Below are 14,131 nucleotides of genomic sequence, written 5' to 3' on the forward strand. Positions count from 1 at the left end.
TACTTTAAAAACTACAGACACATATCAAAATTTTCGATTAAAGTTTAGAAAGAATGAAATTTATTCTTTAAACTAATAATTAATAATAATGGCTTGACAGGCACGTTTTTAAGAAGAGTAAAGTAATAAATAACCCAACAAAATAATAAACCGAGTTCAGTGTCTTTTTATGACTCATTTAATTTGGATTCTCAAATTTCGGCAGCTTCGTATCTTCTCTAATCTTAAAATTAGAATATTAATAATTTCCTTTTTGCGATAAATGGATTATTAAATTATATATTAAGTAACTGAAAATGAAATACCTTTGTCTTAAGGAGTCCGCATGCTGGATGGTGATGTAACGGATGCAGTCGAAGCCAGATCTTTGAGTTTAAATCCACAACATATTGATATTTATAGTGCATCTTGGGGTCCAGATGACGATGGAAAAACAGTCGATGGACCAGGTGAATTAGCTACAAGAGCTTTTATTGAAGGAATTACTAAGGTAATTTGTATATTTAAGAATTATTATTGTTTAAATAATTTTTAATTATTTTGTTAATAAGTGTTTCAGAGAAACTCAATTTGTTTACTAAATATTTAATTCCAATAAAAATTATTAAAATTGAAATTAAAAGATTTGAAAATGTAAAATGAGTATTTTTCTGCATTTAAGGGTCGAGGTGGTAAGGGGTCGATCTTTATTTGGGCGTCTGGCAATGGTGGTAGAGATTATGACAATTGCAATTGTGATGGGTACACTAACAGTATTTGGACACTTTCTATTAGTAGTGCAACAGAAAATGGTTTTGTACCTTGGTATAGTGAAAAATGTTCATCAACATTAGCTACTACTTACAGCTCTGGGTTATCAGGGGAAAAGCAGGTCATAACTACTGACCTGCATCATCACTGCACGAGTAGTCATACAGGAACATCAGCATCTGCACCATTAGCTGCTGGCATTTGTGCTCTGGCCCTGGAAGCGAATAAAAATTTAACATGGAGAGACATGCAGCATATTGTTGTTCAAACTGCAAAACCTTGGAATTTAAATTCTTCAGATTGGGTCACAAACGGCATTGGACGAAACGGTAATTGCTTTCAGACAGAAAATGAATTAAAAAATTGTTTACTCAAAATTTGAAGAAAACGGGAATTAATATTCATTCTGAAAATACCTAATGCTTTAATTAACTCTCCGTGCTGTACGCAGGGTTCGAGGACCCAATTACATTAATCTTACAAACTATTTACACAATAAAAACCTTAAATCTAAAACGCATCTTAAAACTAACTATTCCTTAACTCTATTTAAGAAAAAAATATATATCCCACTCTTAATCCGCCGTATTACATTATACACTCCATTCTTTCCTTTTTCAATTTTTCTAAATCATTCATCCATCTTTCACCTTTTCCACTCTCATCCAAACACCATCTCACTCTCTCCCCAATTCCTTTCTGCTCAAACACACCTCTCCAGAATATGCGCCTACTCCTCTCTCCCATACTTACATATTCTGCACAATTTTTTCTCCTCTCTCATCCAATATCTGCATTTATTCATTCCCTCACCCATTCTAAATTTACAAATTCTATTCCATTTCACATAATTTTTCACTCTCTCCAAATATTTCGATACCCCACCCCTCCTTTCCACCCTATACCACTTATTCTACCTTGATTTTACAATCTTTTCTACCTTTCTTCTCTATGTTTTTTACACCATGGCCCCAAAAAGTTCCTTCTCGTCCATGCCAATGCCTCTCTTATTGCTACCTTCCTCTCTTTTTCCCATCTGGACAAAACATCTCCTCCTCTATTCTCTCCATTTTTAATCAATCTCCAACACTTCTGTGCCAGTCGACTTCCTCTTCCTTGTTTTTTAAATATTTTTTTAAAAAAACTCTCCTTTCCTTTCTCACCAATTTCCTGTGTTCTTTGTGCCTTTAGTTATATCCTCTTTTTTCTATTCTACCGTTTCTCCATTTCTACCTTTTCCCCTATTTATTTAATAACTTCTTCCATTTCCTTCTTCAAACTTACTAATCTGCTATCCACTCCTTCTTCACTCTCCCTTTCTTTCATTCTCTCCTACATCCTTTTCTCAAATTCCACTAGCTTATCCACTTTGCATTTCCTTATCTTAATGCTTCTTTCTTTTGATATCCTTTGCTCCTCTTTTCCATTATTACCCGTAATCCTCTCCTTTAATTCTACAATCAACGGGGAAGTGCCCGAATCCGTTTTATCAGCCCCGTTGATTTTTCATCCGTTATTACATAATCTATTACTGAATTTCCCTTGCCCATAAATGTAAAATTCCCGTCCTTATCCCCGTTGAAGCGTTAAATTCCCCCTCAATTATTACCTTCTCATCTTTCCCATTTTTCATCCATTCCTCCAATATTCTCTAACCTCTTTGCTGTATATACCAAAATAGTTACTCCTTCTTCACCCATCTTTAATCTTCTCACAATAGCTTCTTCTTCCTTTCATTCCTCTTATCTTGCTTCCTCTACAATGACGAACTTTACACCAAAGTCATACCGCCAGCACTCCTACCTTTCATGTGATCCTTTCTTGCTTCCTGCATCATCCAGTTATATTCTCTGGGCAATCTCCTCTTCACCGCCTCCCAGTCCTTACCCTCCACCCATGTTTCACTTAATACTACCACGTGTCATTTTTTCAAGTCTCTTCTAAAACCCTTCTCATTATTTCTCAACCCAGACACATTCCAAAATACCCCATTCCAAAATTTTATCCCCCTAGCTTTTCTCTCCCCTCCTGTCTTTCCTCTGCTCCCAAAAACCTCTGTCTCTACTTTATTATTACCTCTCCTGTATCTTCATTTACCACCCACCTCTCTCCATTTATTTTTCAAATTCTTCTAGTTTTTTCCGTACCATTTGCTTTTCCTCTCTCCACGTATCTTTAAAATTTTTCCACATACTTTTCATTTCTCCAATTTCTTTCTTTATTTCCATTTTGAATTCCATCCACTCCTTTATCGAATCTTTTTCCCAATTTTTCCATTCTATCTCTTGATTCCACCCTTATTTTTCTTAATAATCCCAATAACTTCACACTTCGTTTTCAATTTCACTACCCCTGAGTCCCCCCCACTTTTCACATCTTCCGTTTCTGTCACCCTTTACTTGATGCAGCACTTATTTGCCAAGCCTTCAGTTTTTTAAACTGATCCTTGCCCCATTACCCCGAGTTTGTCAAAATTTAACTTTCTACCCCTCTTTTTTCTTATTGATTTAGATGTTTCTATTTTATTAACACTACCCACACTATTCGCTGCCACAGGAGTGCTAAAAACCTCACTATCTCTGTGCATCTTCTGCAGCCTAACCTAAAATTACCTATACTTTTCAACTTTATTTTTTCTTTCTTTTACTTTTTAAATTTTTTCCTACTCACAATATCCACACTTACCACACTAGACTGCACTTTGCACTCACCTCCACACCTTTCACACTCCTTTTAAAAATACCAGCTCACTATTTTACCCCTCCAACACTCACACCTTTATTTATCACTGATAACCTAATTTACTCACACATAAAGAAATACATTCATACACTGCACTAAAATGCACCTTCTACACACACTTACAACCCACCCTTAATTTTAAAAGTTACAAAATTAATAATTTATGGAAACACCAAAATTCCGCGTGTTCTCGATAACGATACCGGAAGCTCTATTCTGATAATACTTGAATAATTATTTTGCATGTTTATTTAAATACAATTTTTATATGTATATTGTTCAAAAAGTAAGCTAAAGATTATAAAACAGATGTATATAGATAGGCACTACTATTATCGCTCGTTTAGTGGAAAAAAGGACACGTCAAAAAAAAAAATTTCGGAAATTTTCGGTTATCATTGTCGAAAAAGTGTGAGTGTTCGAGGGGTTAGGGGAGTGAGCTAGTATTTTTATTGTAGTTAACAATTATAAATTGATTTTTTAATACAACTGGAATAAAATAAATTGGTTAGAGTTATTGGAATTTAAATATTGGTTAAAATGATTAAGGAAGGTACACCAGTTGTAACGCGATAAAAAAGGTCTTTTTCAGGAATTTTTTCTTAAGGGGTTACATGGGTCAAAATGGCCAAAAAATGTATGTCTTTTTATGATTTTTTTTCATATAATAGATAAATAAATTATTTTATTTCAGCACTTAGTTACTTTAAAGAAAACTATAAAATAAGTAACTTATAAAATATTTGTTAATAAATAATCAAAATTCAGCGAATGGCAACAGATTCTATGAGATCCCTTCCAAAATAAAAAAAAATTCAAATATTTTCTATTAGTAAGTGAGTTTAGCTCGTAATGGAAAGAAGGATTTAAAAAAATTAAAATTTGAATTTTTGGCAGACTTTTTTGTCACAAATTACGATTTTTGGCCCTATTTATTTATATAAAGGTCGAATTTTCGTTTTATTTCATCGGATTCGTATGAAAATCTTTTCTTTTGGGTTTTTGCGGTCGCTGATTACGAATACGGTGTCAGTATTTTAAAATTAAAAATGACGGATCCAATATGGCGGACTGAATAATTAAAAATCAAATGCACTAGGTGCTGTCGAAGCAAAAAGCGTTTTCGAATATTCTCTCTCTCCTAGAATGTTACTGAAATTATCTTAAAACTTTAGGAAAGTATTCTTGACATGTTATACTATTAAACGAATTTTTTTTTCGTCTTGGCCCAGGTAACCCCTTAACGAAACATGGAATTTTTTTAAATCTTATTTAAGTATCTGTTTGAAACTTTAATCAACAACAACAAAAAATTTTTTATTAAAAGCTTTCAAGTGCAATGAGCCATCGAAAGTAAGGCCTTCGGGAAAAACATGAAATGAGCTGACCAAAATTCCTTAAGTACAGTTTATCTGAAATGAAAATCAAATTGATTTTCTTTTTTTATAAAATTATCTAATTCACAATCAAAGGGTTTAAAAAAATATACATATTTAAGTTACTTTGACTTTGTTACTTTGACCCGACCAAAAAATACGCTTTTTCAACAATTTTTATTGAAGAATAGAATTTTTTTTAAGAAAATTAAAATACAGTATGGTATTATACCACTCTTGAACTGCAAAAAAATATTTTTTTTTTTTCAAAAATGTCGGTTTGACAGATGATAGGCGGAGTGCTTCAAAAATGTATCGCCGTGCGGTGGGCACTATAACTCGGGCCAAATTTGAGCTAGTTCAAAATAAAAAACAACATTAGTTTCTGCAGCTCAAAATCTAGCGAAATACGTATCCGTTTTTAAAAAATACAATTTTTGGAAAATGGAATCGATTTGAACGAAAAAGTGCTTATTTTTTCCTTTTCATTACTTAAAGTTGTCTAGAAAATTGAAATGTTAATATTTCAAAAAATCCTTACGCTAGATAATTATATATTATACTAGATAATTATATCACAAACAAAATAAAAAAAAAACTAACAGCATCCATTGAAATTTGTGGCAGCTAAAGTGCTCACCGATTTTTCAAATGTAGTTTTGAAAAAAAACGTTTAAAGTTTTTTTAACAGTTTGGTCCTGATTAAAAATGGAGGGATTACACGTGTAAAACTCACAGTTGTCGGTGACAAGTTATCGATTTGGCTCAAATTTTTTAGGTGTATTCTATCTTTAAAAATACTCAACTAGCCAAAGTTGCAAGCCCCTATCTCATAAAGAACACTCACAATCGTTAATTTCCTGAAAAATGACATCTTTCAAAATGAAGATTGAACAATCCATTTCTGCTTGAAAAAATGTAAAATTTGGTCAAAAATAAAATTGGAGAAGTACTAGTCGATGGAAAATTTTCCAAAGAATCCAATGCCGTTAGAATTTTTGAGCTATCTCTAAACGCATGCGCAGTAGATTAAAAAACTGTTTTTTTTAATTCATAACTCAAAAACACCTATTTCGATTTGGCTTCAATTTTTAGGAAAGACTGTTGAAAAGAAATACTTTAAAATGGTTATACCTAAAATTTGGGTATTTTAAGCTTTTAACCATTTTTATGCAAAATAGTGAGCTAATTCAAATTTTTTCAAGGTTTCCTTACAGTATTTGCTTTTTGTTTGCATTTGAAGTTATATATAAAAAAACTAAGTCCAAATTCAAAATCCTCGGAAAATTTCCAATCAGTTATTGAAGCTATATATATTGAAGCTTAATTTGTATTCATTCTAAACAAAATTTAACAGAAATTAACGATTGTGAGTGTTCTTTATGAGATAGGGGCTGGATTTATATGTGTAAATGATGCATACTAAGTTTCAAGTTAATCGGATTGATGGTTTTCGAGTAATTGTGGTCATGGATTTTAAAAATGTCATTTTGAGAAAAACACATTTAAAGTTTCAACTTATTTTTTTATCCAGATGAGATTTTTTTTGATTTTACAATGATTCATCAATTCTTGATCCAATCCATTAATATAAAATACTTCATAAAGGGCTTGTTGGATGCGGAATTACGTCAGCTTTCAATTGGTAGTTTCAGAATTGGAATAACTTTATTTATTTGTGAAATATTTCATTTTTTATTAGCATTAATTAATTAATATCGCGAAAATAAAAAAAGGACATCTCTATATTTTATGTAGTGATAATACACATTTTTAACTTAAAAAAAATAAAAAAAAGACTGAACTTAACAAAAATGTCAAACAAATTTTTAATTTTCAAAAAAGGTTCAAATTTAGAATTTTTTGAAAAATTTTTTGCTAAACTTTGTGCAAGTTACAGCCCGATCCATTCAACTTTTTTTCAACTTAATACGCTACAGGAATTTTACCCCAAATATAATTTTTCAGAGACACTTTTAAAAACACGGACTTTAAAAAAATGTCAACAAAAATTACTTTTATCAGTTTTTGCAAAATTTTATATGAGTAAAGTGAAGAAAAATTTTTAGTGAGGTAGGGCCAACAAGATTTATTTTCAGTTTTATAAGTAATTAATTAAAGTTTTAATTATTCTAACCAATAACTAAATATTACTAATTCTTACAAATATATTTTATTCTAGTTGTAATAAATAAATAATTTAAAAATAATAGTATTGTACAAACCGAAAAATTCCGTAAAAGACTTTTTAGCCATGTCTTTTTTCAACTAAACGTTTAACAAATATTAATTTAATAATTATTATTTTAATAATAAATTTAACATTTAACACGTTTAATCAAATATTTAAAAATTGTAATAAAATTAATTTTTTTTCTGCTTACTAAATTTAAATACAAATATTTAAGTGCTCTTTTAATATAAGTCACATGAAATATTTGAACTATAAAAGACTCTAAATTATTAAAATACGCATATCCTTGATTTAGTTGCATGTTTAAAAGAGAAATAACACTTATTTTTTTCATATTACAAAAGAATTTTTCTTTACTATTACTTATTTTGTTTATATTTATAGTTAGTCATAGCTTTGGGTACGGATTAATGGATGCGGCTGCAATGGTACGATTAGCTCGCAAGTGGAGGACGGTAGCTGAGCAACATAACTGCGAAGTATTGGCATCTCAAGTAGGACGGTTAGTTTGTCACTTTAAAAAATAAAAATTTAATTGTATTTCCTTAATATGTTAATTAAAAAACGTAGATTATTGAAAATTATCTCTGATGTCTGTATCTGTTGGTACTCCACACAAATAAAATGGATTCAACATTTTTCCCGTTAGACATAAATGAGAGATTCTTCTACAATCGCCCCAGCCCAAAAAGTGAAAGTTTTGGGATAGGCTTGATACTTTGGTAAATTGTTGTCCTATATGAAAGTAATAAATCCCTAAAACATTAACTCATTAAAAAAAATTGCAGAAAGTAGAGGGGCTTGAAGTTATTTTTACAAAATTCACATCAATCTTTGATTTTTTTCTTGTCGGATTTGGTTGATCGACTGTTTTGCGAATTTGACAAACACTCGCGAAACACTTACTTTTATTAAAAGAACGTAATAAATGGAGGAAAACTGTTAAAAAAGCTATTGAAATTAGTTAATGGATAATTAAATAGTAAATTTTGTAAGGCTTTTATATTAAATTAACTATAATAATTTCCGCATTCATTCATTCATTCCGTCTGTCCACACTTGAAGTTAGTCGTATTTTGTTCCTTTTGTTTTTCTAAAATTTTGACAATTCTTGATTTCGTAATATTTTATGGTTAACGCGACGGATATTTTTATTCATCGTCATTAATTAAATCATATACTAAGTGACAGTTTAAAGTAAAAAAAAAATTGTTCATTGTGGGGTTGGAAAGAGGCTTTGAGAGTTGAAAGAATGCATGAGAGGTACCTTAGATGGACAATGGGAGTGAGTAAGAGTTGCCCAAGATACATGCTGAGGGAGGAGTTAGAGAGGGAAAAATTAGTCGTCAGGCAGAGAAAGCGTGCGTGGGGACTGGAGGAAAAATTAAGGGAAGGGGAGTGAGTAGTCTGGCACAGACATGTTGGAGGACGATAAAACAAGGAGAGGAAGTGGGGGTGAGGAGTATGAATAGTTGGGAGAAAGGAAGGAGACAAGCTCTAAGGGATGGGAAGGCGGGAGGAGATAGGGATGATAATAAAATGGAAGGATGGTCAGTAAGAGATAGGGAGGAAAGGTGGGCGAAGATAGTGTGGATGAGATGGTGTGTTGGATTTTGTGTGAGAATGGACAGGGTGAAAGGTGGATGAACGAGTTGGAAAAGCTAAGAGGGAGGGAAGATATAGGAAGGCCTCTAGTAAATGGATAGAGTACAAAACTTTTTGTCTGGGAACATCTTCTTTATCGTTTTGTAGTGTAGCGTTAAGTCTGACGAAGCCAGAATGGGCATCATAGTACTGGAACGGGAAACGGAAGCCCGGGCTCTTGGCGGATATTATTTTTTATTGTTATTTTGCGTTAGGTTATTAGTGTGTAAGGATAGTTTAAGAAATATTGTACGTAGAATTAAGTTAGTGAATTGTAAATAGGTGTCTCGAACCCTACTGTTTGTAGGGAGAGTAAATAAAGATATAAATAATAATGAATAATGAAAAAATAATGAAAAAAATAATAATTATATGTTAAAATGTTATAATTGTCTGTAATAATGATTATATACAAAAATCATATATAATATAATAATTTTATAAATCCTAATAAAAATTATATTATAATAATTCAAACTTTTTTCTCTATAAATACCAAGTAGCAAATATACTGGTGCTGCACACAATAAACAATTTTTTTTTTTACTTTAAACTGTCACTTAGTATGTGACCTAATTAATGACCATGAATAAAAATATGCGTCGCGTTAACTATAAAATATTACAAAATAAAGAATTGTCTAAATTTTAGAAAAACAAAAGCAACAAAAAAACGACTAACTTCAAGTGTGGACAGACGGAATGAATGAATGCTGAAATTATTATTAACCATAAAATTTTACAAAATCAAGAATTGTCAAAATTTTAGAAAAACAAAAGCAACAAAAAAACGACTAACTTCAAGTGTGGACAGACGGAATGAATGAATGAATACGGAAATTATTATATATAATTTTAGAAAAACAAAAGCAACAAAAAAACGACTAACTTCAAGTGTGGACAGACGGAATGAATGAATGAATACGGAAATTATTATATATAATAATAATAATAATAATAATGAAAATAATAATAATATAATAAACATTTGAGTATACATTTGAGTTAAATTTAAAAAATTAGTAGAAGTTAAATAATAAAAAATTCACATTCTAGCTCAAATTTCTAAAAATTAATGAAAAATAATATATAATTTATAATTATTTACAATTATATCGGTTTGTTTCAATGCAAGGAAACCAATTATTTTATATTTAAACTTGAATTTAAATAAATACAAAATTTTTCAGCTAAAATGGGAATTTTTTTTTTAACTTTCATTAATTTATTAAATTTACCTCAAATGTATACTTTATATATACCAATCGATTCGTTTTCTTTCAAGGAATACAATTATTTCATATATAAACTTCAATTTAAAAAATCACAAATTTCATTTGATACCGGTCACTGTGTGTTGAGGGAAAGTGACGAGCTCAAAGGTTAACCTAGAACGAAAAAAATGTCGAACGAGCAGTGGCCAGGGAGAGTTCCTGGTGACGGGCACTCGAACCCAAGCAGGGTTCAGAGCGCTGTCCCCAAGAGTCTCCCAATAATTCGTGGGGCGACTGCTGTCGAGGTTAAATTTTAAGAACCATGAACAAAAAATAATTCCTACGATTGACAATTTGCCCTGAAAAGGACTAATTGTCAATGTGTTTTCCGTTTAATAGTTGTCCTGAAAAGGACAGATTGTTGTGTTGGTGTGTCATGGTCTTTCACGGCCAGTGAAAGAAGTAACTAGTCGATGGTTTCCCAGAATAAAATAGTATTTATTCAAAAAATTTCCCTGTGGAGAACGGCAGGCAGTTGACGGTTGGCAGGCGAGTGAGAGAAGTTGGCGTCGGAAGGTGACGCGGCGGCTTGGGTCTCACGGCAGTGAGACGCGTGGAGCGGCAGCGTGGCTGGAGTCACGCATAACGTCACGAGTGACGTGTTGCTACGTTGAGAGTTGGCGAAGAAGAGAGAGCGAGTCACAGAAACTCGCTGTATTTATGTAGCGCGGAGAGAAGAGTCGCGCGAGGTACCCTCTCTCCAAATTGTGAGGGCCAATAGAGGCCTTATTTTACCCCCACCATGCGGAGCATGTGGAGTGCGGAGAAGGGGAAGAAGCGAGAATCAGTCGAGCGCGGAAGCTCATAGCGACAAGACGTCGCTATAATTGCAGAGCGAGAGAGAGAGAGAGAGAAAGATTTACTGTGCCTTTATGCCATGCCGTCAACTTTGTACCGAACTCCGGTACAAATAGCTAAAGTTTTAAACTAAGTTAAAATATATTATAATCATAATATTTCTTAAGGTTATATTTGATATTTTACCGAATATATTGTAAAAATATATTAGTCAAAATTATAATATATCTTAATAAATATTATGTGCAATGATAAAATTATTATTCCTCCGCACAAAAGTGGGTGTCAAAATGATATTTTAAAGAATCTTCCGGTGTTTTCTGATGTTTGATAAATTTAACAATAAAATGCTAAATTTTGTCAAACATCATATAACCCGGAATATAACCAACTATAACACATTGCCAAAATGTGACTTTTTGATTTTTTAACTTTCATTAATTGTGTGTGTGTGGATCCCTTTTTTGTTTAGAAGATAACTTTAACAGGTTTTAATGGATTTAGATAAAATTTGATAGGCTCATTTATCATATTAATATCTTAAATCTGACCAAAGAATTTTGAAAAATACCCAAAAAATAAAAAATTATCGTCTTTTTTCCAAAGATTTTTTTTTTTAAACGAAAAAATTTTTAAATAGAAAAATTAAAGGTTGTATATAATAAAATTGTATTCCTTACGTCAAGACAAATCGATCGGTATATATAAAGTATAGTTTTAATTTAAATTTAAAGAATTAATGAAAGTTAAAAAATCAAAAATTCACATTTTGGCTATAAAATTTTGTGATTATTTAAGTTTATAGATGACATATTTGTATTCCTTACATGAAAACGAATCGATTGGTATATATAAAATTTACATTTGAGGTAAATTTAATAAATTAATGAAAGTTAAAAAATAGAAAATACACATTTTAGCTGAAAAATTTTATAATTATTTAAATTCAAGTTTAAATATAAAATAATTGTGTTCCTTGCATTAAAACGAATCGATATAATTGTAAATAATTATATATTATTTTTCATTAATATTTAGAAATCTCGGTTAAAATATGAATTTTTGATTTTTTAACTTTTATTAATTCTTTAAATTAAACTCAAATGTTTATTATATTATTTTTGTAAGTTTATTTCAATGTTAATGCTTTCTCTAGGAGGAAGCAAATTTTTTTGCTGATCGTAACACAGAAAATTAAAAGGCATTAAAATAAGCTGCAACGCTTATTATTTTAATCCAATTTTGCTTATTTTAATCCATTTTGGTATTCAAAAAAGCAAAATTGGATTAAAATGATAAGCGTTGCAGCTTATTTTAATGCCTTTTAATTTTCTGTAAAAGAGGAAGCTAAATGTTCATGTAATGAACATCTGAATGTACAACTTGTTTTTGTATTGTGTTAGGCTGCAGACGGCGTCATAGTCGACGCTTCGATTTTGAGGCTCTTTTCGGTTGCAGACCTAGCGCACTCCCTAGTGATTTAAAACCAACAATTAAAAAATTATCTGAAACTTAAAGTACTAATGTAATGGTTATACCTAAAATTACCTTAAAAAATCAAAATTTAAAAAAATGGCACTATTTTCAACAAAAAAGTTGAAAAATGACGTTTTTTCCTGACATTTTATTGTTTAAACACATATTAAAAATTTATTTTTTCAAATTTTTTAGGTATAACCACTCAAGAACAATTTTTTGAACAATATGCAAAAATTGGTTCAACCAATTCATATCTACTACAAATTTTTTTCCAATTTTTCTCATCCCTTAATACAGTAATGTATTTAAGGAAACTTTTTTCCTAAAATTTTCTTAGAAACTGTGCTGTCTTCATTTACCCCAAATATTATGAAATTTTCTAAATTTTGGGGTAAATGGGGACAGTCAGTTTCAAGCGTTTAAAGCTTATCTAAAATTTTTTCTGCTGCATAAAATTAATCCTATGAATGTAAATAACAACATAAAAAAATAAACCCGCAAATATTACCTTTTAAAGGAAGAAACTTAGATAATTTGTGACAAATAGCGATTTTGCCCGCATTTACCCCAACTGACCCTATACCAATCGATTCGTTTTAATGCAGGGAATAAAATTATTTCATATATAAACTTGAATTTTAATAAACACAACATTTTTTAGCTAAAATGTAAATTTTTGATTAGTAGTAGGGTTGTACCAGTTCTAAAACAGTTTGACCTTGAAACCCCTTTTTCAACCCTTTCGTTTACCACCCACCACCCCCTATTTTGGATATTAACCCTTTCGTTTACCACCCACCACCCCCTAATTTGCATATTAACCCTTTTGATCACCTCCTAATTTGTATTTTTAACTTTTTTAATCACCTCCCACCACCCCTTACCACCCACTTTCAACCCTTTTGGTCACCCACCTTTTTAGTCCAGTCAAATTAAACATTTCAACTTACAAAAATTCGGAAGTCAAAAATTCTTTTTGCAATCGATAAAGGGTTTTTACTGAGTATAAAAACAAGTTTTCGAATTTGGGGGGTGGTAAATTTTTCCGCCATCTTGAAAAAAGAGAAATTTTTTAAATTGCAAATATTACAAAAACTATCACTTTTACGTGAAAAATTGTAAACATCAATTTTGTAGAGCTGAAAATTGTCTACAAAATTTGGTTAAACAATTTTGTCATATGATGAGTAGTTTTTATGTTATATTAAGAAAATCGAAATTTTTAATCGCAAAAACTCCATTTTTACCATTTTTTGCAAAACTGATACAATTTATCGCAAAATTAGTCCTATTCAAAAATAAAGGCATTATAAAACTATGCAACTTTGAAATTAACTTTTTTCCATACACAAATTAGGAAAGACTGGGGAACGCTTCGAAGTGCGCAACTACCAGAAGTGCATTTAACATATTATGTGATGCTCCACGGTGAAAGGTACCTATCTCCCCAAATGCATTAGGCTCAGTTCTCCATGTACGTGTAAGGAGAAATGAGCCTAATGCATTTGAGGAATAAAACTGTTAAGGGGAGGGACCGCTGAAATTTTAACACATCAAAATTAAAGTTGTTTAAGGGTGGTCAATTTTTTTTCTGACAATATTAATTATTTAAATGTATAATATATCATGAAAAATTGAAAAACTATAAATTTGTTAATAATTTTTAAAATCAAATTCAAAATTCTCGAAAATTTAAAATTTAAACTTCTCTCACAATTTTAATTATTTTTGACTGCCGATTTTTTTATACGCCTGTTTCATGATTCTAAACAATCAAGCGTATGGATTTTGAAAAATTTCAATTTTTTCAAAAAATGAAAATTTTGAAAAATAAAAATATTTGTAAAATTGTTAAAAATTACCATTTGTTGTTTT

At 30.7% G+C, this 14,131-nt stretch overlaps 1 protein-coding gene across 1 annotated transcript in view; it reads left to right on the forward strand.

The window, feature by feature from the left end:
• LOC127278228 (furin-like protease 1, isoforms 1/1-X/2) overlaps positions 1 to 14,131 on the forward strand; it is a 780,368-nt gene that overhangs the window by 305,222 nt on the left and 461,015 nt on the right. Inside the window, exons 5-7 of the mRNA XM_051299825.1 lie at positions 318 to 490; positions 662 to 1,079; positions 7,447 to 7,564. Coding sequence (XP_051155782.1) covers positions 318 to 490; positions 662 to 1,079; positions 7,447 to 7,564 — 709 coding nt within the window. The remainder of the gene's footprint in view (positions 1 to 317; positions 491 to 661; positions 1,080 to 7,446; positions 7,565 to 14,131) is intronic.

This window comes from Leptopilina boulardi, unplaced genomic scaffold (assembly GCF_019393585.1).
Source record: "Leptopilina boulardi isolate dan_hultmark-lab unplaced genomic scaffold, ZJU_Lbou_2.1 LbouV2_2, whole genome shotgun sequence".
NCBI classification, from domain to species: domain Eukaryota; kingdom Metazoa; phylum Arthropoda; class Insecta; order Hymenoptera; family Figitidae; genus Leptopilina; species Leptopilina boulardi.